We start from the raw sequence: 22,219 nt of genomic DNA, 5'->3' as shown, positions 1-22,219 counted from the left end.
ATATTGTACCAATCTTCTTATAATAATAAATAATTGTATTTTGAGTTCTGTTTCCCATTCATGTTTAATATACAAAGTAAAGATTAAGATAAGATAGGATAAGACTTTTATTGATCCCTTAGAGGGGAAATTTGCATGTTACAGCGGTGCAGGAAACAATAAAACAGATAAGAAATACACACAACAAAATAAATAGTCATGTAAATGGAATTTCATCTACATAATAATAATAATATTAATAATAATAACAAAAACACTTCAAGCCCCTCAGACCCTCAGGCAGACTGTTCCAGCCCACTTCATGTATGTTAATGGAGTGGACAAAATATTAGGAACATCATTCAATATAATGCATCCCAGTACACCACTACGACCTAAATGATAAACATAAAGTAGAATTATCACCATTATCACCAGAGCTGTTGTATTGGATTGCATTAGATTGCGGGAGTGTTCCTAATGAAGTAGGCGGTGAGTGTATATATACATATACATATGCATACATATATATACACATATACATACATAATCATATGTATGTATATGTGAGGAGATTCCTCTACTCATTACCAAATATCTGTACTTTTTTAATTGCAAAGTTAATACATAATTAAAAAATATTATATAATGAAGCCGGTATAGTTGTATATTTTTGTCTCATTTCTGTAATTCACCACCTGTTTAACAGAAAAACGCTTCCCTCTGCTGGTCATTTGTAGTAACTGCAGCTTCCTCCCCCACCTCCATATCGCCTTCTCTTATTGGTTGTCGACCCTACGAGTCCTTGTAAAGGTCAAAACTAGCACATCGAGATTTATATACATATATATCTATTAGTGTGTGGTAGAGTTTATAAGTGCAAATGTGTTTTTTAGGTGCCTAAATATGTCGTTTTTGTACGTTTAGTGGTTTACTTCAGTTGACAAGGAAATAAAGTTTATATGAGCTGTTTAGAAAATTACCACTTCGCTTTTTTTTCCTCCTCAGCAGGTCAGTCAATCAGTTAGCAGTCAGCTAGCTGCAGCAGCTGGTAGCTATGGCTGCTGTTATCCTGAGTTTCCCAACTCTGCAGGGTTTGAGGATATTTACACAGTGAGTACATGAAAGTGTTACATGACTGCATTGATCATGTATGACACACGCTGCCCCCCCCCGCCGACCTTATCTTTCACCACTTCGCTACTTAGCGTCTGTTAGCTTAACCAGCTATCAAGTTTGCAAGCCGACTAATGTTAACGTTATTTTAAGTCTGAGCGAAGATTGTAAATGATCTGCCGGTGCTCATGATTGCTGACTTGAACAAAGTCACGTTATTTTTCCACTCAACATCAACGTGTAGATGAAATGTTTTATCTTTTTTTTTTCGAGCGGCTGGATCAGATAATAACTGAGCAAGGTTAAATAAAGGTAGCAGACTGACAGCTAACGTGGCTAATGTTTTATACACACCTGTGCTAACAAGTTTTCATTTGGTAAAATTAATTAATTCAGTCACTTAGGCTGGATATTCCTTCATAGTGTCTGTAAACATGGTTTCAGAAAATTAAAGTATAGGTTCACAATTCTTCAAGTCAGTCTTAAAACAACAGTCAGGAGCTCAAATGAATATTGAAAAGGGGGTTTTTCTTGCTGTAATATTTTTTTCCTGTTCATACTAACCATTAGAAAATCCCTTTATAATGCACTTGCATTCATAATGCTCCTTCTGTGCAAAAATGTGTTTAAAAGTTTATCTGGAGACAGTGGCGGACTCAGACTGTCTGAGGGAAGGGGCAGAAAAAATATGAAGGGCACCTGATACATTCAGTGGGCAGAGAACAGCGATGCATGTTAGCATACATGCGTGATTTAGAATATACTCTTCACTTCATTGTGTTTTTCTCCCATACAATGCACCCTATAGGACACTGTTTTTTGTTCATTAAAAGGGTACTCATCATGGCATCATGTTTTCTCACACGTGGGGGCACCCTAGAGGCACTTAATTGTTTGTTTTTGTTTTTTTTCCATTGAAAAGGCACCCGATTCTGCACTTCAGTATGATAGACTTCAGGGCACCCTAAATGACACTTTTTCCTTTTTTTTAAATTTTATTTTTCTCTTACTAGAAGGGCACCCATACAGAACCTCTCCACAATACAAGGACAACTTATAGGGCACATCATGTGTTCTCGCTTGTGGGGGTTCATTACAGGGAACTATCACACTTTTCTCCACTGACAGGGAACCCATGAGGGCACTTCATTCCAGATTGTCACATACAGAGGCACTCTATAGGGCCGTATCCTGTTTTACCCATTGCTAAGACAGATGTTTTTTCCTCTGTGCTGGCACCTTAGAAGGCATTTTATCACGTTTGCTTTACTGTGGGGGCACCTTAGAGGACCTTTTTGCTGTATTTTTTTGTCCTCGGGTGAACCGGGGAATGTGGTTGTCAGTGACTGAAGCTAATATGAATATCAGCTGTCCAAATGAGTCAAATCAAGTAGACATCTTTCAACGTTAGTCTTTTTAGTGCCAAAGTCCCTCTTTTTGTTACTATACTTCCACCACAGTTCAACAGGGAAACACAAAGAGGGAATTTGATGCTAAAAAGACTGTAAATGTGTCAGATTTCCACTTGATACGACTAACTCAGACTGCTGAGGCCTCATATAAGCTTCAGATAAACTTTTAAATGCATTTTTTGCACAAAATGACAAATTGGCCTCCATCACTTACACTGAAAGCACATTTGAAGGGGATCTTTTAATATCCAGTATGAACAGGAGGAATGATTACAGCAAGGAAAACCTCCTTCAGAGTTCATATGGACACCTGACTGTTGTTTTAAGACAGACTTTCAAATTGTGAACCTTTCCTTTAACCCTGCCGCCAATACAGTCGGTTCATCAGCATCTGCTCTGCCCCTCACATGTAGAAATGAATTGTCTGCAAGTTGTTAACATTTCTTTCCTCTCCTCAGAAAACTGTCATGGACCAAAAAAAGCGTGAGGCTTGTTTCAGGAGGTGAGTTATGAAATTGTTTCTCGCCATATTATCATAACGCAAATTGCTGAGTTATATGCAAAACTCTAAATGAAATGAAACAGTTTGTTAGTGTTTGGCTTAGGGTTTGGGTAATAATTCAATATTATTATCATCTATGAGACTTTCAGCAGAATTGTATTATGCAAAAGTTTTAAGCTCTAAAAGTAAAGGGAGGATACTTTCAAAAATGATGCCATTAATAGTTTTTATTTATCAATTAACTTCATACAAAGTTCAGTAAAACAGCACCAGTAATCCTCTGTACACCTGCACACAGGACTCCTTGTTCTGCTTGTAGCTGACGACATTTCTTTATGACTCTGGCTGTATGTTTGGGGTCGTTGTCATGCAGCAGAATAAATTTTGGACCGATCAGATGCCTCTGTGAAGGTGTTGTGTGATGGATAAGAATCTAAACATCTAAAGTGCCTAAAACATTTGCGCAGTACTTTACATCATGTTATCGTTTACTCAGTGTATGTTTAACAACTGAATTATGAGTAAACTGTAATTTAAATTAGTTACTAAAGTTTCTGTTACATGTGAAAAATATGGACTCATGTAAGACATAATAGTGGAACAACACTGTCAATGCTTTAAATAACAGCTTCATTATAGACTGCGGGTGACTTAAATATGATCTTTCTTTAAATATCTGTCTTTATTTATGTTCAGTATGCTTCTTTTGCATATAAGGAAGTACAACTTAATTTGGGAGAGTGATGCTTGAAAAATGTCGATGGTAATATTGTGTGTAGCTACAATTTACTACAACATAGTGCCAGACTTAATCTTAAGTTTTCATTTAAAGAATATTCAAATAAAAGACATTGTGTTTGCTGTTTCCTGTCCAGGGGTGGGGAGGATAGAGAAGGTGCTGATAGCCAATCGAGGAGAGATCGCCTGTCGTGTGATGCGCTCCGCCAAGAAGATGGGCGTCCGCTCTGTGGCTGTGTACAGTGATGCAGACAGACACTCCATGCATGTGGCCATGGTGAGATGCTGTGTAGCTCTGTGTTTTTGTTGTTTTGGTCATCAAACTTTTTACCCATTGATAGTTTCTTTGAACTTTGCTTTTTCTACAGTTGCTGTACGTTCAGTTGTAAATGGTCTGTTTTGCTTTGGTTGTTTTGTAGGCAGATGAAGCCTACCACATCGGGCCTCCACCCTCCCAGCAGAGTTACCTCTCCATGGAGAAAGTTTTGGAGGTGGCCAAGAAGTCTGGATCACATGTAAGTAATCATGTACTTGTTGTTGAAAGCTTTTAGGAAAGAAGTTATGTTGTCGTCCGATATTAATCCTGCTAAAAGGAGAATTCTTTAAGTCATGTTTCGTTATCATCAACATCATGTTGAGCCATCCTTCCTAGACAGAGTTGACAGGAGATTTTGACATTGTTACACCTAATGTTTTAGTAATCTTGTGTGTGTGTGTGTGTGTGTGTGTGTGTGTGTGTGTGTGTGTGTAGGCGGTCCACCCTGGCTATGGATTCCTGTCAGAAAACACAGAGTTTGCAGAGGCGTGTAAACAGGAAGGCATCATCTTCGTTGGACCACCTTCCTCTGCCATCCGAGACATGGGCATTAAGAGGTAACACACACACACACACACACACACACACACACACAAACACACACACACATTTAAGTTGATATGAAAATCATGAAATCAGCTTCATCCACTGTGAAATATATCATATTTTGCAATTGATTTATTGTTTTGCCTTCTTTTTCCAGCACTTCCAAACACATCATGTCAGCTGCCGGGGTGCCAATCATTGGTGGTTACCATGGAGAGGACCAATCAGACGAGAGGCTGCAAGCAGAGGCTGCCAAGATCGGCTACCCTGTGATGATCAAGGCGGTCCGCGGAGGAGGAGGGAAGGTGAGACGACGTGGAAAAGCCTAAATAACTTTAACAAAGTAACTTCAGCAAATACAAAATAACACAACGTAATGTAATAACGTGTGTGTGTTGTTTGTGTGTGTGTGTGTGTGTGTGTGCTCAGGGGATGCGTATTGCACGGTCAGACTCAGACTTCATAGAGCAGTTGGAGTCGGCGAGACGAGAGGCCAGAAAATCCTTCAACGATGACGTCATGCTGGTTGAGAAGTTTGTAGAGGATCCCAGGTAACACTCGTTCACTCAGATATTACCAATCAGTCCGCCAACTCGTTATCTTTGCGACATAAAAAAAGATAACTTTGTTCTTTTATTTCTTTCTCTGTCTCCACGCCGCTGCAGACACGTGGAGGTTCAGGTGTTCGGGGACACTCACGGTAACGCTGTCTATCTGTTTGAGAGAGACTGCAGCGTCCAAAGGAGACATCAGAAGATCATAGAGGAAGCACCAGGGGTGAGTGTGTCCATGTGTATGTCTGAAAGAATTTCATTAGAGTTGCCTGTTTGTATCTTTGTGACAGAGTTGGCCATTTGCCATCATGAAAAATACTCACAGCTGAAACAACTAGCTAACTGGTGCCTGACTTCATGTATACACTCAGATCACGTACTCACAGCAGTGCTATAGTTAATGCTGTATAGTAGAAAGTATTGTGTTTATTTCTGTGCTGCATTGTGTCTTTTTGGTCCAAACATTAGTAGTAGAATCTTTGTACATCATAAGTGCTGCAGGACGGTGCTGTCTAGTTCTGTGTGCTGTTTATTAATGATGTACGCCAGGTGTGGACTGTGTCTCAGACTGCCTGCTGATTGTTTTTTCTTCTTATTGTGTATGTTTTTATTGTGTATATTAAGTTTTGTGCCCACACTGCAAACCAGTTTCCCTCTAGGATAATAATAAAGTTAATCTAACTTTTTCAAAATAGAAAGTTAGAAAACGATGTCTTAAAAAGATTTGCCGCCTTTATTATCAAACATGTCTCCCAGTGTGAGTGTGTCCAAACAGGCAGCTGGGAAAACTAATATATGCATCTTAACTGCTTCTCTCAAACCCCAAAATGTACATTTAGATAAAAAAGCTCTTAGTAAAGAGACTTGAGAAATGCAAAAATGCAGCTGCTGCTTTTAAGTAAGAAATCTCTGTCTACCATTTAGCATTACAATATAAATGTTACATAAGAAAAAAAGATAGAGAATGTGGATGCACACTGTGAAACTGGACTATTAGGGCTCTAATCACTTGAATGTGTTTGTTTTTCATTGTTTTCACTGTGTCTCTTAATGTTTGTGTTTTTCAGCCTGGCATTAGTCCTGAAGTTCGGAGGAAACTTGGAGAAGCAGCAGTCAGAGCAGCTAAAGCTGTTAACTATGTAGGAGCAGGTGAGGCATAAACACACACCTACCTACATACCTCACCCCAGTGCCCCAGACCCAGATCCTAAAAAACAGTATTTTCTTTCTTGATTTTTTTTCTGTAGGTACGGTAGAGTTTATAATGGACGCCCAGCATAACTTCTACTTCATGGAGATGAACACCAGGCTGCAGGTGGAGCATCCCGTCTCTGAGATGATCACTGGAACCGACCTGGTGGAGTGGCAGCTCAGGGTGAGGGACGGAGAAAAAGCAGAAGAGTAAAGGTGTTCTTAGTTATTACCGTTCAAGCCACGTGCAAGAGGCAGTGGTATGGAGGCATACAGAGAGAAAGAAAGTGAACAGAAGTTATCTTTTTGCCAGCAGCGAGTTTGGTTTTTAATCTGACGAGTTAAAATCTCTTCTCGGCCTGCTCTCCTCCAGGTGGCAGCAGGGGAGCGCCTGCCTCTGCTCCAGGATGACATCATCTTGAACGGACATTCGTTCGAGGCTCGTATCTATGCCGAGGATCCAAATAATGACTTCCTGCCAGGGGCGGGGCCTCTGCTGCATCTCTCCACCCCTCCACCGGACCAACACACACGCATAGAGACCGGAGTCAGAGAAGGTAGGATGTCAGGATCCAACTCACAGATCCTGTCTATATGGATGGTTTTCCTTTCGGCTGACAAGATGAAATAAATAAAACACAAGACAGACTTCAAGTAAAACCACATATAATCAATGACTGATGGATAAGAGATCAGGGAGCAGAAACAACAACAAGAGTGTTTCTACACTGACTGGTCTCCACTCATTTGTTTCTGTCTCTGTTGTCCTTGAGATCTGATTTGTTTGTGCAATTAAGACATCACAGTAAAATAAAATACCATAATGAAACTACATGAATAGGCGCGTGGGCAAAAGAAAGTCGAATGTGCCCACACAAGTCCTCTCCAATCCAAAAAAAGTAAATGATAAAGTAATTTAAACAGACATTAATATAAAGATTATCCAATCACAAGAAAAAAGAGTGTTTAAACTATAAAGGATGGATAAATAGAAAGTGAATCATCATAGTGCAACACTGGGAACACTGTGGCTGCCAGTACGTATGTACATCTGTGTGTATTTTAAGGCTCAAAATAACAATAATTTTCATTAAAGATTCATCGTTTAGTCTATGAAATGCCAGAAAGTCATGAAAAACACTCATCCCAGTTTCTCTGAATCAAAGCTAACTTATTAAAATGTCTTGTTTTGTCCGACCAACAGTCAAAAACACAAAGATATTAACATTTACAATAATATAAAACAGAGAAAAAAAAACAGCAAATCCTCACATCTGAGAAACTGGAACCAACAAATGCTTGAAAAATGAAATGAGGAATAGTTGCAGCTAATTAATTATTAAATCAACTAATCAATGAATCAATTATTGATCCTCTACTGTATTTTATATCGTTTCTTTGTTTTCAGGGGACGAGGTGTCTGCTCATTATGATCCGATGATCGCTAAGCTCGTGGTGTGGGGAGAAGACCGATCCGCTGCCTTAAAGAAGCTGCGCTACTGTTTACGGCAGTACAACGTAAGACACACTCAAATGATGCTTTACATGTCATACTTGCAAAATAAGTGAATTAACTTAATATTAATTATTAGTTAATTGTCACTTGAATCCCCAGAATTCATGTTTCTTTGTTTTCACTTTTCTTTGCATCCTCTCAGATCGTGGGTCTGAACACTAACATAGACTTTCTGCTGAGTCTCTCGGGTCACCCGGAGTTTGAGGCAGGAAACGTGACCACCAGCTTCATCCCTCAGCACTACGCCGACCTCTTCCCCGCACCGAAGGCTCCCTCTGGGACAACGATCTGCCAGGCAGCCCTGGGCCTGCTGCTGCAGGAGAGGAGACACACACAGGACTTCACACAGATCTCCACCGGTGAGGAGAGAAGACGGTCATCTCCGGTGATGATGACACATGATTTATAGTGCACATTTGAGCTGAAAAAGAAATACTCTTAAGTGCATGTGTGTGTGATTTCCAGATCCCTTCTCTCCGTTTGGCTCCAGCAGCGGCTGGAGAAACAACATACAGTTTAACAGAAACATGAAGCTGCAGCTGGGAGACAAGAGTAAGTATAACATGCCGTTCTGTCTTTGCTGCCCTCTGGTGTACAGCACTGCAGGGAGGAGGAAGAAAAGTCAAATCAGAAGTGCTGGAACAGCTGAGAAACTTTTTTTGTCAATAAGTACCGATAGATAAAGTTGACAGACCGACGCTGTCAGCCTCAAACCAGAGCCTTTAGATCATATGTCAGATGGGGCTCGTTTATTCAGAGAATGTGAAAAAGGAGAGAAAAATGTCCATTAGTTTCCCAGAGCCTGAGGTGACATCTTAATATTGCTTGTTTTGTCCAACTAAGAGTCCAAAACCTAAATAATTTAAAAAAGAAAAGTAGCAAATCCTCAAATTTAAGAAACTACTGAATGTTTCGCTTTAACGAAACTGTTATGGATTTGTTTTCTGTCGAGCCTGTTTGAATCAATCTGTTCTTTTAGAGCCGCCAGTTTTGGCAGGTAAACAGGATCATGTGAGATTTTAATAGTCTCCAAACACGGAGTGACGTTTCGGATTCTTTAGAGGAAGACGTAACGACAGCTCCATCGTGTGTTAAATCAGTTGAAGAAGTGATATATTGTGTTAGTTTGAAACAAGCAGCAGGTCAGAACAGCGGATCTGATTCATTTAATGACTGTTTGAATAATTAAATTTAAGGCCGGTCTGCTTTGTGACAGTCCGTTAATGAACTCCTATTCATTATTCAATGTTCTTATTAAAATTGTCACTGCAAGGCCAAAAATAAGTCCTGCTGCTGCTGCTGCTGCTGCTGCTGCTGCTGCTGCGTCAGTCTGATGATCACGATAACGCTCAGCTGAAACATCAGCGTCAAGTTTCTTCCTGGTTTCCTCTCGTTTGCTTCCTTTAGACCTCGTTTATGAATCACAAACCTGTTTTAAAACATTTCTTTGTCTTTTAGAAGTCGACGTGGTCGTCACATACAACAAAGATGGAAGCTACACTATGCAGGTGAGCTAGAAAAAAAGTTTACACAATATTATTGATAAGGCACTAAATTGATTTTAAAGAACCCAAATCTTTTAAAGATGATCAGTTTTTATATATCAGCTTATGAGATTTTTGTATTATAATAATATAATAATAACTTTATTTGTACAGCACCTTTCATTCATACAATGCAGCTCAAAGTGCAAAATAATTTACATAAAATTGTGGTTTTGAATATGAAACAAAATAGAAATAATAAAAACATCTAAATAAAAATGATCCCTTATGATTGATGATGCATTTATTATACATGGATTCAAAGACAAGGACAAGCTCTCCAACAGTATGTGAAGTTCCAGACATCCAGTAATAGTAAAGACATTTAGTTGTATTAACAGCAGTAATAGTCACAGTATGAATATTGATCATATTTGAGTAGTAATCTCATTGATAAGAGGTGCGACTGTAGTTCAGATCCGCTTTCTTCACAGTAAATGTTTTTGTTCTCTCAGGTCGGTGAGGAGGCGTACCATGTGACCGGGGAGGTGGAGACTGAGGGCGGAGCTTCGTTCCTGCACTGCTCCGTTAACGGAGTGAAGTCTCGTCCCAAACTGGTGATCCTGGACAACACGGTGCACCTGTTCTCCACGGTACGTCCCTACTGTCAACAACAAAGACGGCCGCATGCACACGGGTGACCTAAATGTAAATTAGATGCAGATATGACGGAGGCCTCGCATCTGTTTTCCCTACATCTCATCTACATCCACTCAGCCAAGGACATCATCACACAGGGGTTTTAATACTTATATGCAGTTAAAAGTCACAAGAAGGAGAAATTAGTGATTTATTATTATTTTGTTGGCGTGTGATTGAAATGATTAACACTTAATAGTGTTGTAAAAGCTTGTCACGTAGATTTATTATTATTCTCGTAGGTTTATTGTCTTGTATTTATTGTTTACAGCCAAAGTATTGCAGGTTAATTTGGCAAAATAAAGGATTTAGTACAAAGCTGTAAATCCACACAGTTGATTTAAAGATAACGACACTTCACCTGTCGCCGCGGAAACCGTCTGTATCTCCAGTCTTTAGCATCCATCATCTGCTAAAACCCGGTGATAAACACTCAACGTCTGACATCAGGGGAAATTAAAGTCCGTTTGAACCCTTTTACCTCGGCTCTCAATTAACTCGTCGGCTCCGTTTTTGACATCTTTACGTCTTCTCTGCAGGAGGGGAGCTCCGAGGTGTCTGTTCCGGTGCCAAAGTATCTGGCCGGTGTGAGCGGCTCCGGGGCTCAGGGTGGAGCGGTGGCCCCCATGACTGGAACCATAGAGAAGGTGAGTTCGGTTTCACCGCGTTATGAATTCAAGTTGGCAGTGACTTGAATTGATTTTTTTTTTTTTTTTTTAATGCCAAACATCAGGCCAAACTAGTTGTCACACATTTTTCTAGAGGAAATGTCTTAAGTTGAGAGAAATTAAATCACCATTTGAAATATCCTGGTATCAATAGGAATTCAAGATACAACATTAGAGGGCTGTTGACAGAACATTTACAGAGAAATAAATTATTTTCCGATGTCAAATACTGACATTGTTGCAAGTAAGAGTCGACAGAGTAAATTACAAAGTGCTGCACAGAAGGTAGAATAAAAAAAAGTTGCTGAGTTAAAAGAGTTTCAACTTCAAAACTGACGACAGATGACTGGAGACACCGTGAAGTACAGTCAGGCTTCATTTACATACTGTATGTTGGGGCTCAGCAAGACAACACTATGAACCATAACACCAAGCAAGTCTGTATTACTGTGTTTATACCTTGACTAATGAAGGCTCTGCTGTTGTTAGTTTTATTAACTTTAAGGTTAAAATTGTCTTTAAACAAAAGTCAGGTGCTCATATGAGCCATGAAAGAGGTTTTGCTCACTGTAATCTGTTCATACCGACCAGATCTGTTCTTAACATGCTTCCAATATGAGTCTTCTTCTGTGTAGAAATGCATAAACTAATATGAGGCCTTAGCAGTCTGATTTAGACAAATCATGTATCTTCCAAAGTTAGAAAGTCTCTTTAGCGTAAAAATTTCTTCTTTGTGTAACATTCACTCCACACGTCACCACGGAAACACAAAGTTTTACTAAAACTTTTGTCCTAAAACTTTTGAAAATATCTACTTGATTTGACATCTCTGACAGCTGAAGCCTCACACTAACCTGAGATAACTTTTAAATACATTTTTACACCGAACGAAACTGTCGTCCCCCATCACTTCCACTGAAAGCTCATTAGAAGGGATCTTTTATAGTCAGTATGAACAGCGAGTTAAACCTGTTTCAGTTTTCATACGAGCATCTAATGTGAACCCGTCCTTTAAACTACACATACCTGATGTTTTTACTTCCCTCTATATATACAGTTAACTTCCTTTCCCCTTCTTTAAAAATGATTTGGGCACAGCTTAACCTTTCAGTGGCAGTTAAGCGTCGACGCTATAAACACAACACAAAAGAATCGACCCCGTTAAAAGAAACGCCGCCCTGCTTCACATCGTCTCTACCTTGTCCCTCATTTTATTCTACGAGGACACCTCCTGAGTGTATTATTGTTTATCTAAAACGTCCTGGCAGCCAGCGTAATGAGACTGAAACAGTAGTGATAAGAGCAGACCGGCTGCCAGGCTTTTGAACGAGCCGCAGAGAATTTTTACAGCAGTCTAATAAAGAAATAATAACGGCGTGATTAAGCTAAGCTCGTTATCCTTGAGTGACGTTACGAGTGATGATGTTTATTCCTGAGAAGCACAAAGACTGAAACAACTCTAGATCATCAAGTCTGTTGTGTTCGTGGTGTGTTCAGGTGCTGGTGAAAGCAGGAGACAAAGTCAGTGTCGGAGACCCGCTGATGGTCATGATCGCCATGAAGATGGAGGTGAGATGCTCCCGCACACACACACACACGTATCGCGACCTTTTAACCACCAGTCCGTCTCTAACGTAGTTACACTCACTGAGCGTCTGAGGTTGATCCATCGTTTGTTTTTTGTCGTCTCCGCAGCACACGATCCGGGCGCCAAAGTCAGGCGTTATCAAGAAGGTTTTCTTCAGCGAGGGCTCTCAGGCCAACCGCCACGCTCCTCTGGTGGAACTGGAAGAAGAAGAAGGGGAGGCTAACGGGGACGGCGGCCAGTAATCCCAATCTAACACACAATCAAACCCACAAATCACAGCGGCAGGTACGAGAGAGAGAGCCAGAACGAGTTACTGTGACTTGAATAGGTGGTGTCAGCATCCAGCGCCTGATTCATATTTCTCAAAATGTGAGTCAGGACCAGAATCAGCTGTTGAGTCTGGCTCAGTCTGGAAGGGATGAGACGGATACTTTCATCCTGGGGACCCCAAAACGCATTTTAAGAAGGTCCGAAACAGCTAGAGTGACCTGAAATGTTACTGGGTTGGAAAAGCTCTCGTAGAAACGGTCATAAAAAAAGTGTTTCCTCCACTAAGATCTCTAACGTTGCCTTTCGAACAACAGACAACTGCCTTTTATGTTGATTCAACTATCATCTGTTTCTGCTTTTCTTTATTGTGTGTTTTGTTTTTGCAGTTATCATTGAATCTGTTTCCCTTCTCTGTGTTGGTTTCTGTCAGGGGTGTTGGGTACCTTATATCTTCTGTTTAGTATTATGCATTTCAGTCATTATGGATACACTATGGATACACTGTGAACTACTTTTTTTTTTTACACAGTGAAGTTTGTCAGCAAATTTGAGGCAGAAGATGTTTAGTAGGTGGGATGATAAGTGATAAACAAGACATAGTTCTTGCTGAATTATGCCACAGAGGGTTATAGGAATAGTTACTGATAAATGGAGGGAGGGAAAAACCTCTCATTCAGTATTTATGTGAGAATTCTCAGCCCCACGTATTGCATTACTGGTTTGTTTATCGCTCTGTCTGGGGGGGGAAAAAAAACTGCAGGAATTTATCGTGACTGTCCAGTAAAACACAGGCGCCTTCAAGCTCGGTGATTTTTTACATTTTCAGTGAAGTTAAGCTCTCCCTCCACTTGTATATATCAGGAAACCTTCTAGTATTTGAACTGTTTTTGCTAATTGATTAAAAACTGAAAACAGTCCACATCTTCTGTCCTTCCAGACTGACCCCAAACTCTTCCATCCTCTCTTCCCCCCCCCCCATGACGTGTTCTTGCACTTATTAAAGCAGCGGTTCTAGTTTAACCCTGTGTTGTTGCATCATGACGTGTCTGTAGCTAAATGCAGCGCTGAGAAAAAAAAAAAGAGGCCTTTTGAATCATGGAGGTAGAAAAAAACACTCCAGAGCGACCTTTAGATCAGATTATTCTTATACAAAGTTAAAGTCCCTATTTTCAGTGTTTTTGTGCCCTGATTTCAAACGACCCTTCAAGAATTAAACGTCAGTCACGAAGGGCTTTTAACAGATGGTTCGCTTCTGTGTAAATCCACCGTCAGTCCGAGTGATTTATTCACACGGTCTCGACACATGACCTGTTTCTGCTGATCACTGTCCTCTTACTAACCGTGTGCTACGAGGCCTTGTAGACTAAAACTGATCATTTAAACACGTGTTCATCTCCAGGCTTATTTTGTAGACGTAAAAACAGATGATTTTTTTTAAAAAAAAAATAAGAAGATATTGGAGTGGTCAGATACTGTAATAAACTTTTGTCAAAGTATAAACAGCTTTATGTCTTATTTGATGCACTTGAAAGTGTTTGGAGGCGGGTTGTGTTTTTAAATTTCACTTTTTTAAAGAGAGATTAAACTTTTTAGTTACTTCTGTTGGCCAATGAGACCTGTTTTCATGTATGTGTGTGTGTGTGTGTGTGTGTGTGTGTGTGTGTGTGTATACAGGCTGAGCTTTATTGACATCTCCCCCACCCTCCTACTTTTGTTTTGTTGCAGCTGTTCGGACAGGAAAGCTTTGTCATGTAATAGCACAGCTCTGACCCGCTTCACCTTGGAGGTGTAATCAGCCAGAATAACTGAAAACACCTGTGAGGCTGCGCAGCACCTTTTTAATGTTGTGGTTGTGTGTGTGTGTGTGTGTGTGAAAGTGCACAACTAAAAGTAAATGGAAATGAAATAAGGAGAGCTGTTACTAACTGAAGATCTAATCAACCTCCGCAGCTCAGCAGGTAAATCTTTGTCTTTGCAGCCTCACGGGACCCGAAGAGGCAGCTGAATGAGTTTAAAAAGGAGCTGCAACAAACTGGCCGGCTAGTAGCAATCAGTAGTAATCAGGACTGCAACCATTTTTAATTATAAATTAACCAAATAAGCAGTTTGTCAATAAAATGTCATAAAATAGTTGAAAAATCACAATTTCCAGGTATGCACACCCAAAGTGTTTTTTTATTATTTATTAAATAAACAAGGCATTATGAAATAAATGAATACAGGCTAAGCAAGTATACAAGTATAATCATGAGATTGTGAAATATTCCAATAAATAATTAAAACTCAGCATCTATTTAATGCAGATTTACTGCGTGTATTATCTTTAGTCCTCTATGACAGTAAACTGAATATTGTCGGGTTGTGGACTGTTGGTCGGGATAAAAGAAGACAGTCCTGCTGTATTTATTCAGAATATCCCAGAGCTCAAGGTGACGACTTCATATTGCAGGTTTTTGTCTTACAAACAGTCCAAAAGCCAAAGATATACAATTTTTTTTTTTTACAAAACAGAGAAAAACAGTAAATCCTCACATGTGAGAAGCTGGAACAAGAGAATGTTTGACAGTTTTACTTGACAAGTGACTTGAATTGATCATCAAAATTGTTGTTAATTAAAATGAATCATTTTAAGAGTTGAAATAGTAAAAAAAACAACAAAAAAGAAACTGACATCCAGCCTCGAGTCAACCTTTAAACTTTAATTGAACTCTTTACATAATGTGATCCTCAGACAGTCATGTAAGACTGAGAGACACTGAGTTGATCTGCTGTATTAATTGCTGCTATCTGCCTGCTATTAGGTCATAATTGCCTATTTTCTCCCTCATTAACTCCACCGGAGATTTCTCCTGAGTTGTTTTTCAGTCGCTGTTGTTTTTGTTTAGTTCTGGTCAGTTACTGTCTGCTTCCCAGAAATTGCATTTAAAGAGCAGTGACGTGAAAGAACTCTCACTTTTTAAAAAAAAAAAACCCAGTTTCTTAAAAATTGTCTTTTATTTCGTAAATAGAACTGCATTTTCATAAACAGCTATAAGACAGATTTACAGACAGGAGGAGGGAGGACAGACAGACACAGCAACAGATATCAGTCAACAGAAGAGTGATGGCGGTGGGTTATTTATCGTCTAGTGAGGTGATTTACTCGACGAGAGGAAAATAATTTCAACAAACCGACATGATCCCGCAGCAGCCTCGTGTCTGGGCCGGCCGATGCTGAGTCACAGGACATTCTGCTGCGGAAACTGATTGGTTGACATTTTAATTTAGAGTTCTGTTTTTAGCTGATTTGATCAAGGAAACCTTAATTTGATTCGAGCGTGCACACCGAGGCTCGGCTTTCCAAGAGCATCTCTGCAATGACTTCATCTGTCACCGTTTCTACACGTTTTTTTTCTTTTTGAGGAAAGTTAAGTTTATTTATAATTGATGTTAAATAATGATGATCAATTTCTTTAATTGAGCAGTTCAGGATCACACCTCAGGATAAATATCATTTTTACACATTTATATTTTGACCAGTATTTCCAGATGCAGGTAATCTTTTTTAAGAATCCATTAAACCTGGATAGTGCCTCAGGTGGACGACGTGATGATCATCTGTGTTGGAGGCTTGATAAAATATTAAGTCATTTTTTTTTTTAACTACTTGGCTGAGTAATCTCCTGCTTCTAGAAATACCCCTCGTATCCAAACCCCCCCCCCACGGCTCACTCGTAACGGAGTTCAGGTGACGTCAGTGCCGTGATGCTTTTGGAGAACCAGGTCCTGGTTATTTACATCACAAAGGAGAAAAAAAAAACAAAACAAAAAAACAACATAGCATCTGTTTTCTGCATATACTGTATAACAGCAGTAAAAAGATAACTCTCGTGCCACTTGGGCCTCAATTACATTTGATACTGAAAAATATATATCTGCACCTGGATAGACAGTCTGGATAAAGTGCAATTACAGAACTGCATTTACATGTGTGTATTATATATGTGGTTTTTATTGTCTGCTTTGAATTGAAACTGACTGGATGGTACTTCTAGTTTTCACTATCAGCACAGACCCGAAATGTTCAAAATGATCAATATACGATCATGAAATTGTGAATCGATCCTTAAACATTTTTAAACTTAGCTCATTAGAGTTTATTGCAGCTAAACTTTCATTCCAAAGGTTTTTTTTTCAAAAAAAAAGTCTTTTCATCACCAAGTCTTACAACAGACTTTGGAAAAAGGACATTTTGAAACAAAAATTGCTAAAATGTGAAAGTTTTCATTGATATCTTTGTCCTCCATTATGATTTATTTGTTTTTTTTCTAGGTATTTTGTTGTATTTTTAACTCAGTGAATGATTTTTTTGAAGCACATCATTAGTACTTGTCTCATACTTGTGTTATCTTTATAAACAGGCCGGGTCTATACATTTTCTATTCGTAGGCTTTACTTATGTCACAATAAACATTTTGGGTCTGTGAGCACAACAAGCGAAGACGTAAAATACTTATCTTACTTACTTACTTTGTTGCCATTTCATAAAATGTATCAATATCCCATAAATATCAAGTTATTCATTTTATAGCTGTATAATGTAATTTGAGGCTCTGGAGGAGATTTGAAACAATAACCTTAGTGATGTCATCAGGGTCATAATCAGCTTGGGCTCCAGTATTAAAATGATTAACAGAAAGTACTGTGGAGTTACCAGGCATGGATGGTCTTACGAAAGACAGGACTGAATTGCATTATGGGAATTGTAGGATTCAGTGTTTTTGACCCATATTAAGGACTTAAAGTCAGTCTGTTTCAGCCTCTGCTGCATCAAGTTTGACAATTTCTTCAAGGAATTAAAGAGGTACTCCTGGATTTAGTATTGCACTTCCATAAAGTTGGGGGACTTCAAAATTAAAGCAGCAGGCGCCCTGATATCCCGACTTACAGTCTCTGGTATGAGTCAAGCTCCAACAATGCTGATCCTACAGTTCCCATGATGCAACTCAACAGCATCTTTTATAAGACCTTCACTGCCTAAATGCCCTTATCTTTCAAAGTCCATGAACTAAATTAATAATAAAGGTTTAATGTCAAAGTGACATCTGTCACATCACCAGGGTTACTTTCTCAAACTTTATTATAAAGCTTTAAACTGACCTTTAAACTGTACCTTATATAAAACTGATGGAGTTTTCTTAATTCAAGTACATATCACAGGTGTATCCAAGTAGGAATTTTAATAGTAGATATGAGGTCAAATGGTTACAAATTCCTGTGTGACTGCGGTGTAAGGAGCTTACGAGCAACTGATGATTTGGGTTTCCAACAACAGTGTGATGATATGATCGTTATCTGCTGGGTTGTTGTAACATAATGACATCGTGTTTGTTTCAGGCCTTCTTTCAGCTCAAACAAACAAACAAAAAAATAGCTAAATGGATATCAAACCTCATGGTTGCATTCAGGCCATTTACAGGACACAATGATATATTGATATGTAAGAAATGTATAACATATTAAAGCAGGGGGGGAAAAAAAAAAAAGTACCGCAGTAATAGACAATTTCATCATCAGTTGCACCTGTGAGAACAGAGAGGATATAACAGGCCCAGGTTTGCATCAAACAGCTGTACCATTTTGAAAATAAACATCAAGAATAATCAACATGACAGGAATATTACTGACTGATTTCAAGCTGCTGAGGGACACCGATTAGATCTTCAAACTGTAACCGTAGAAACAGAAATATCCTATGACTCTTTGTGTTCCCCGTGTGAGCTGAGGCATGTACCGGTGGAGTGGTGGTTGATGTCAAGTTTAAAACGGTTGTCTTAAAGGGTTTCTACCTAAACTTCTGTCAGCTGTCAGTCACCTTCTGGAGTCTCCTAAATGCCCCACAACTCAAAAAAAATAAGAACCGTAACAAATCTTCCTCAGATCAACTCTGTTGACTTTTTTTTTGGAAGAAGAAGGAGCGTACCAAGTATTTAAAGAAGAAAACTGACCTGCGGGCAACAGAAACTCACAACGAAACTACGTACTGTATTGCCATTATCAACCGACGTGGCTGCCATACAGAGAAACACACCAACACACACACACACACACTTCATCAACAGGTGGATAGAAACACACATGGCAAGAACAACGTAACAGCAAAAACATGATTCACATGGTTTCGATGGTGACAATGATTTGAGAAACAAAAAAACAAAAAAAAAAAGTGATTTTTTTTTGATATGTGACTTGTGCAAACTCTCTGCTTTTCTTTTTGTCTCTTGAAGCTGAACCGTATTTGTCTGATAATATTTATCTCTAAAGATAGAAACATTCTGCTGTCTGGGTCGACATGCATCAGCCGTGATTCACAGAAAGCATCTAGCCATTAAAAGCCATTTTTGTCTCACTGAAATAAAATAATTGTACCATTATCTGATTAGATAGACAGGAAATATTTTTAGGCAACTGAGATGGATGATTCTACCTCGGTTTTCTGTTCACATTGATGTTATTAAACCTGATTAGGTCCAATTTTTCAGCTTTCATTACCTCAAAATATTCCCTGAGCATCAGCGGCCTTTAACGCTGAGATGCTTTTAGTGACTCGGCTGAGTGAAAAAAAGGCATTCAAGGGGTACACAAAGTAACAACGGGCTCAAACAGCTTCTATTTACAGTACCTTCAATAATCTATCAATAATATAACTTCTTGAAAATGTATGGCTTTATAAACAGACCCTGTCCGGCCTCCTTTCAGAGCGACACACCAGGGGAGACAGAGGCCTGAACAGTCAGACGAGAAAGCAGCGCGAACAATGATAATTAGTCTAAACAACAATATAAGCTTCTGTACAATCAGGCACAAAAATACATCTTTTAATCTCCAGTCTGAATCCTTTGGTCTTTGGTACCACGGTAGAGATGAAGCTCCACATACAGTATCTCTGGGAGAGTACTGTAGGTCTGAAGGAGGAAAAAAAAAAACAAACATTTGCAGAACCCTGCTGGATCATCAGCAGGGTTCTGGATGCTACAGGACTGTGGGTGGTCGAGCTTTTTTTTCCCTTTCCGTCTTGAATGAGAAATGAAGGTGCAGCGGGGCTGACAGCTCAGAGATATGCAGGGTTGGAGGAGGTCTGTAGCAGAAAAGATTGTAGTTTTATGGAAGCGACGTGATGGAAGGCCTCAGCTGCGAGCCTCTGAGATGTAAGTCTTAATGTCGCTGAGCTTCTGTCTCGGTGCTACATTGAAAGTCTTGGTAGCTGGTGTCTACAAACAACCTCGGTCCTGCGTTCAGGTGTCCGAACAAGCTCGGTTAGGCGGCAGTCCTCGGGCTGCGATGCTTCGAGCGGGACTGACTCCTGACGTTAGCTACAGCAAAAAGACCAGACAGTCAGGAATCTGCGTTCAGATTCGGTGTCTACGGATATGAAAGACCTACAGTCGGTTTAACATCAGTTGCAAGAAAAAATAAGTTTGGCAACTGTACTGAAAATGAAAAATAGCTGCAAGTTCAAGTACCGGGGCTGATCTCAGAGCACAGTGTGTGTCTAATATCTTCATTAAAGACGCTTGTAAAAGGTACTGAACTTGAACAAGATGTTCTTAGATAACTGCAGCAGACGTCTGATCATTTGATGCTGAAAGATCCGGATCTCTCTACAGTAGCGGCTCCACAGATGTCTGCTTCATGCTGCGCTAACTGGCTCCGCACTACGCGTTTCATTTCTCCTCATGTCGCAGCTCTCATTACATGTCCTCCACTTTTCTGACAAGAATTTATTCACTCTGGGACACGAATTGCTGAAGGATAAAGCGACCCGCAGCACTGAGCCTGAGTCCTTTGGTTTCATATGATGCGACAGCTGTTTAAGTCAGCTTTGCATCCAGCTGAGAATGCATTGAGTTTTAAGTAAAGAAGGTTTATAAAATGGTGGCGGGGGGGTGGGGGGGGTGGGGGGGGGGGCTTCGGGGTTGTGATTATGACTCATAGCGGAAGTAGCAGCTTTCCCCGGCTCTGTGCGTGTTACAGTCAGTTGCCCTGGGATTCAGCAGTGGGTGGCCTCGATGGGCGACAGCGTCAGGATGCTACGATCGTTGGAGTAGAAGTTCTCTGTGTCGCTCCAAGACCTGAAAACAGGTAGCAGTGACTGAGGGTTAGGAGGCTGAGGGGGGGGGGTGTTTCTGTGATAAAGTGTCTGTGGTTGAGGGGAGGGAGGAGGGGGGCAGGGGGGGGATAGTGGGGCTAGACAATCACAAGCTAACACACTGCTGTCCAAGGTTTTGTGATTACAACCTTCATAACCAGGCTGGAAGAAGCAGAGAAAAATGAAGAATGGAGAAGTGAAGCGTTGATAATAAATGTGATGGTGGTTGAGTATCAAAAGTCTCTCCTCCTTAAATCACATTTACATCCTGGTCTTTCAGGATAGTTTCAGAAATTTAAAAGGCCCTAAAATTGCATTTTCTCAATCAGCTTCTTGCTATGAACAATGAAGTTCTAAAAGATCACACTTATCTGCCAAAGTCGGAAAACTTTTTGGTTGTTTTGCACAAGAGATTTCTGTTTCTGTCTTTGCTTTTCTCACTGATTGAAGAGGGCGGGGAAAAAAGTGATGTCACTTATTCCCTACACCAATCAGAGTTAAACAACATTTGCAGATCAGGTGTTTTGGGTGTAAAACCCTTTATAGTAGGATAGTACACTGTACTACCAAAGTTGTTCACTATTTAACTTTAAGAGAAAAATAGTGAAACAGCTTCTTGAAACATGTAACTATTAAAAAATCTGAAATACCTGCATCTGTCTCTGGATTGTTCTTAGAAGAGAGAGAGGAGGTGAGATCAGACTTGAGCTACTCAATCCCATGGATGAAAATCAACACAATAATCATAAAGAGAAATAAATCATGATAAACAAACATCCGCAACATTCTTGCCTCATTTATATATATATATTCGCTCTCAAGATGACCTGGGACCAGATGCATAAATGATGCATACACACAAAAAACCCATACATACGCCATTCCCTGCACATAAACTGGTATTTATGAACACTGAGTGTGTGGTGAGAACGTGAACACCTCCAGACCTCCAGACGTACACACGTTTCTCTAAAGCGATCTGAGGCTGATGTGATGAAGAGGAAATGAAATATCAGCTGACAGATGGAATCTTTTAATAAAACATTATTTGTTTTGGTTGACAACCAGCCGCACTGATTCTGTGATTCTTTTGTTTACACAGATTTGTAAAATGCCGATCCGAGGCAAACGTTATACTGATCAATCATTTCTATGTGATTTATTTTATTATTCTTCTATTTACATAGAAATCAGCATTTTATTTTTCTGTTGATATTCTTTATTCTTCTTAGTTGTGACACAGCTTGTAAAGTTTGTTTAGGTATGAGAGCTACAAACTAATCATTGATTAAATTTCGGAGATATGACTGCTGATGAGGGCTTACAGGTCCATGTGATGAATGAATGATATGGACTATAAATAGCTACGCAGCCCTGCGTTATGACACTTCTCGCTGGTGCAACACAATCTGTGAAACGGCACTTCTTCTTTACGGTGTATTTCATTAACAGGTGTACAGACTGGTGGAGCAGGTGGCGAATTGATACAGCTGAAAACAGCTGGTTCAGAGT

At 39.7% G+C, this 22,219-nt stretch overlaps 2 protein-coding genes across 2 annotated transcripts in view; one reads left to right on the top strand and one right to left on the bottom strand.

Annotated features, from left to right (window-relative positions):
* Window positions 1-819: 819 nt before the first annotated feature.
* Window positions 820-14,014, top strand: mccc1 (methylcrotonyl-CoA carboxylase subunit). The gene is made up of 19 exons (XM_044361441.1): window positions 820-1,092; window positions 2,966-3,009; window positions 3,885-4,024; window positions 4,167-4,262; window positions 4,499-4,620; window positions 4,767-4,914; window positions 5,039-5,160; window positions 5,275-5,386; window positions 6,231-6,312; window positions 6,411-6,538; window positions 6,728-6,911; window positions 7,763-7,872; window positions 8,013-8,229; window positions 8,336-8,422; window positions 9,329-9,378; window positions 9,870-10,007; window positions 10,593-10,700; window positions 12,219-12,290; window positions 12,417-14,014. The coding sequence occupies exons 1-19, from the start codon at window positions 1,037-1,039 to the stop codon at window positions 12,549-12,551; spliced, it is 2,151 nt and encodes a 716-aa protein (XP_044217376.1). The 5' UTR covers window positions 820-1,036; the 3' UTR covers window positions 12,552-14,014.
* A 1,527-nt stretch (window positions 14,015-15,541) lies between these two features.
* The window catches only part of atp11b (ATPase phospholipid transporting 11B (putative)), a 57,195-nt gene continuing 50,517 nt past the window's right edge, over window positions 15,542-22,219 (bottom strand). The window contains exon 30 of the mRNA XM_044360729.1: window positions 15,542-20,690. The gene's annotated coding sequence lies outside the window, so the exon portion shown is untranslated. The remainder of the gene's footprint in view (window positions 20,691-22,219) is intronic.

Source organism: Thunnus albacares, chromosome 9 (genome assembly GCF_914725855.1).
Source record: "Thunnus albacares chromosome 9, fThuAlb1.1, whole genome shotgun sequence".
NCBI classification, from domain to species: Eukaryota; Metazoa; Chordata; class Actinopteri; order Scombriformes; family Scombridae; genus Thunnus; species Thunnus albacares.
This window is presented reverse-complemented; position numbering and strand designations above follow the sequence as displayed.

What these genes read in the sequence shown, in the direction of transcription:
- mccc1 (XM_044361441.1), top strand. Translation starts at nt 1,037, where the DNA reads ATGGCTGCTGTTATCCTGAGTTTCCCAACTCTGCAGGGTTTGAGGATA. An exon ending in TGGTGGAGTGGCAGCTCAGG is followed by an intron (nt 6,539 to 6,727) that starts GTGAGGGACGGA and finishes GCTCTCCTCCAG; the next exon opens with GTGGCAGCAGGGGAGCGCCT. An exon ending in ATGGAAGCTACACTATGCAG is followed by an intron (nt 9,379 to 9,869) that starts GTGAGCTAGAAA and finishes TTGTTCTCTCAG; the next exon opens with GTCGGTGAGGAGGCGTACCA.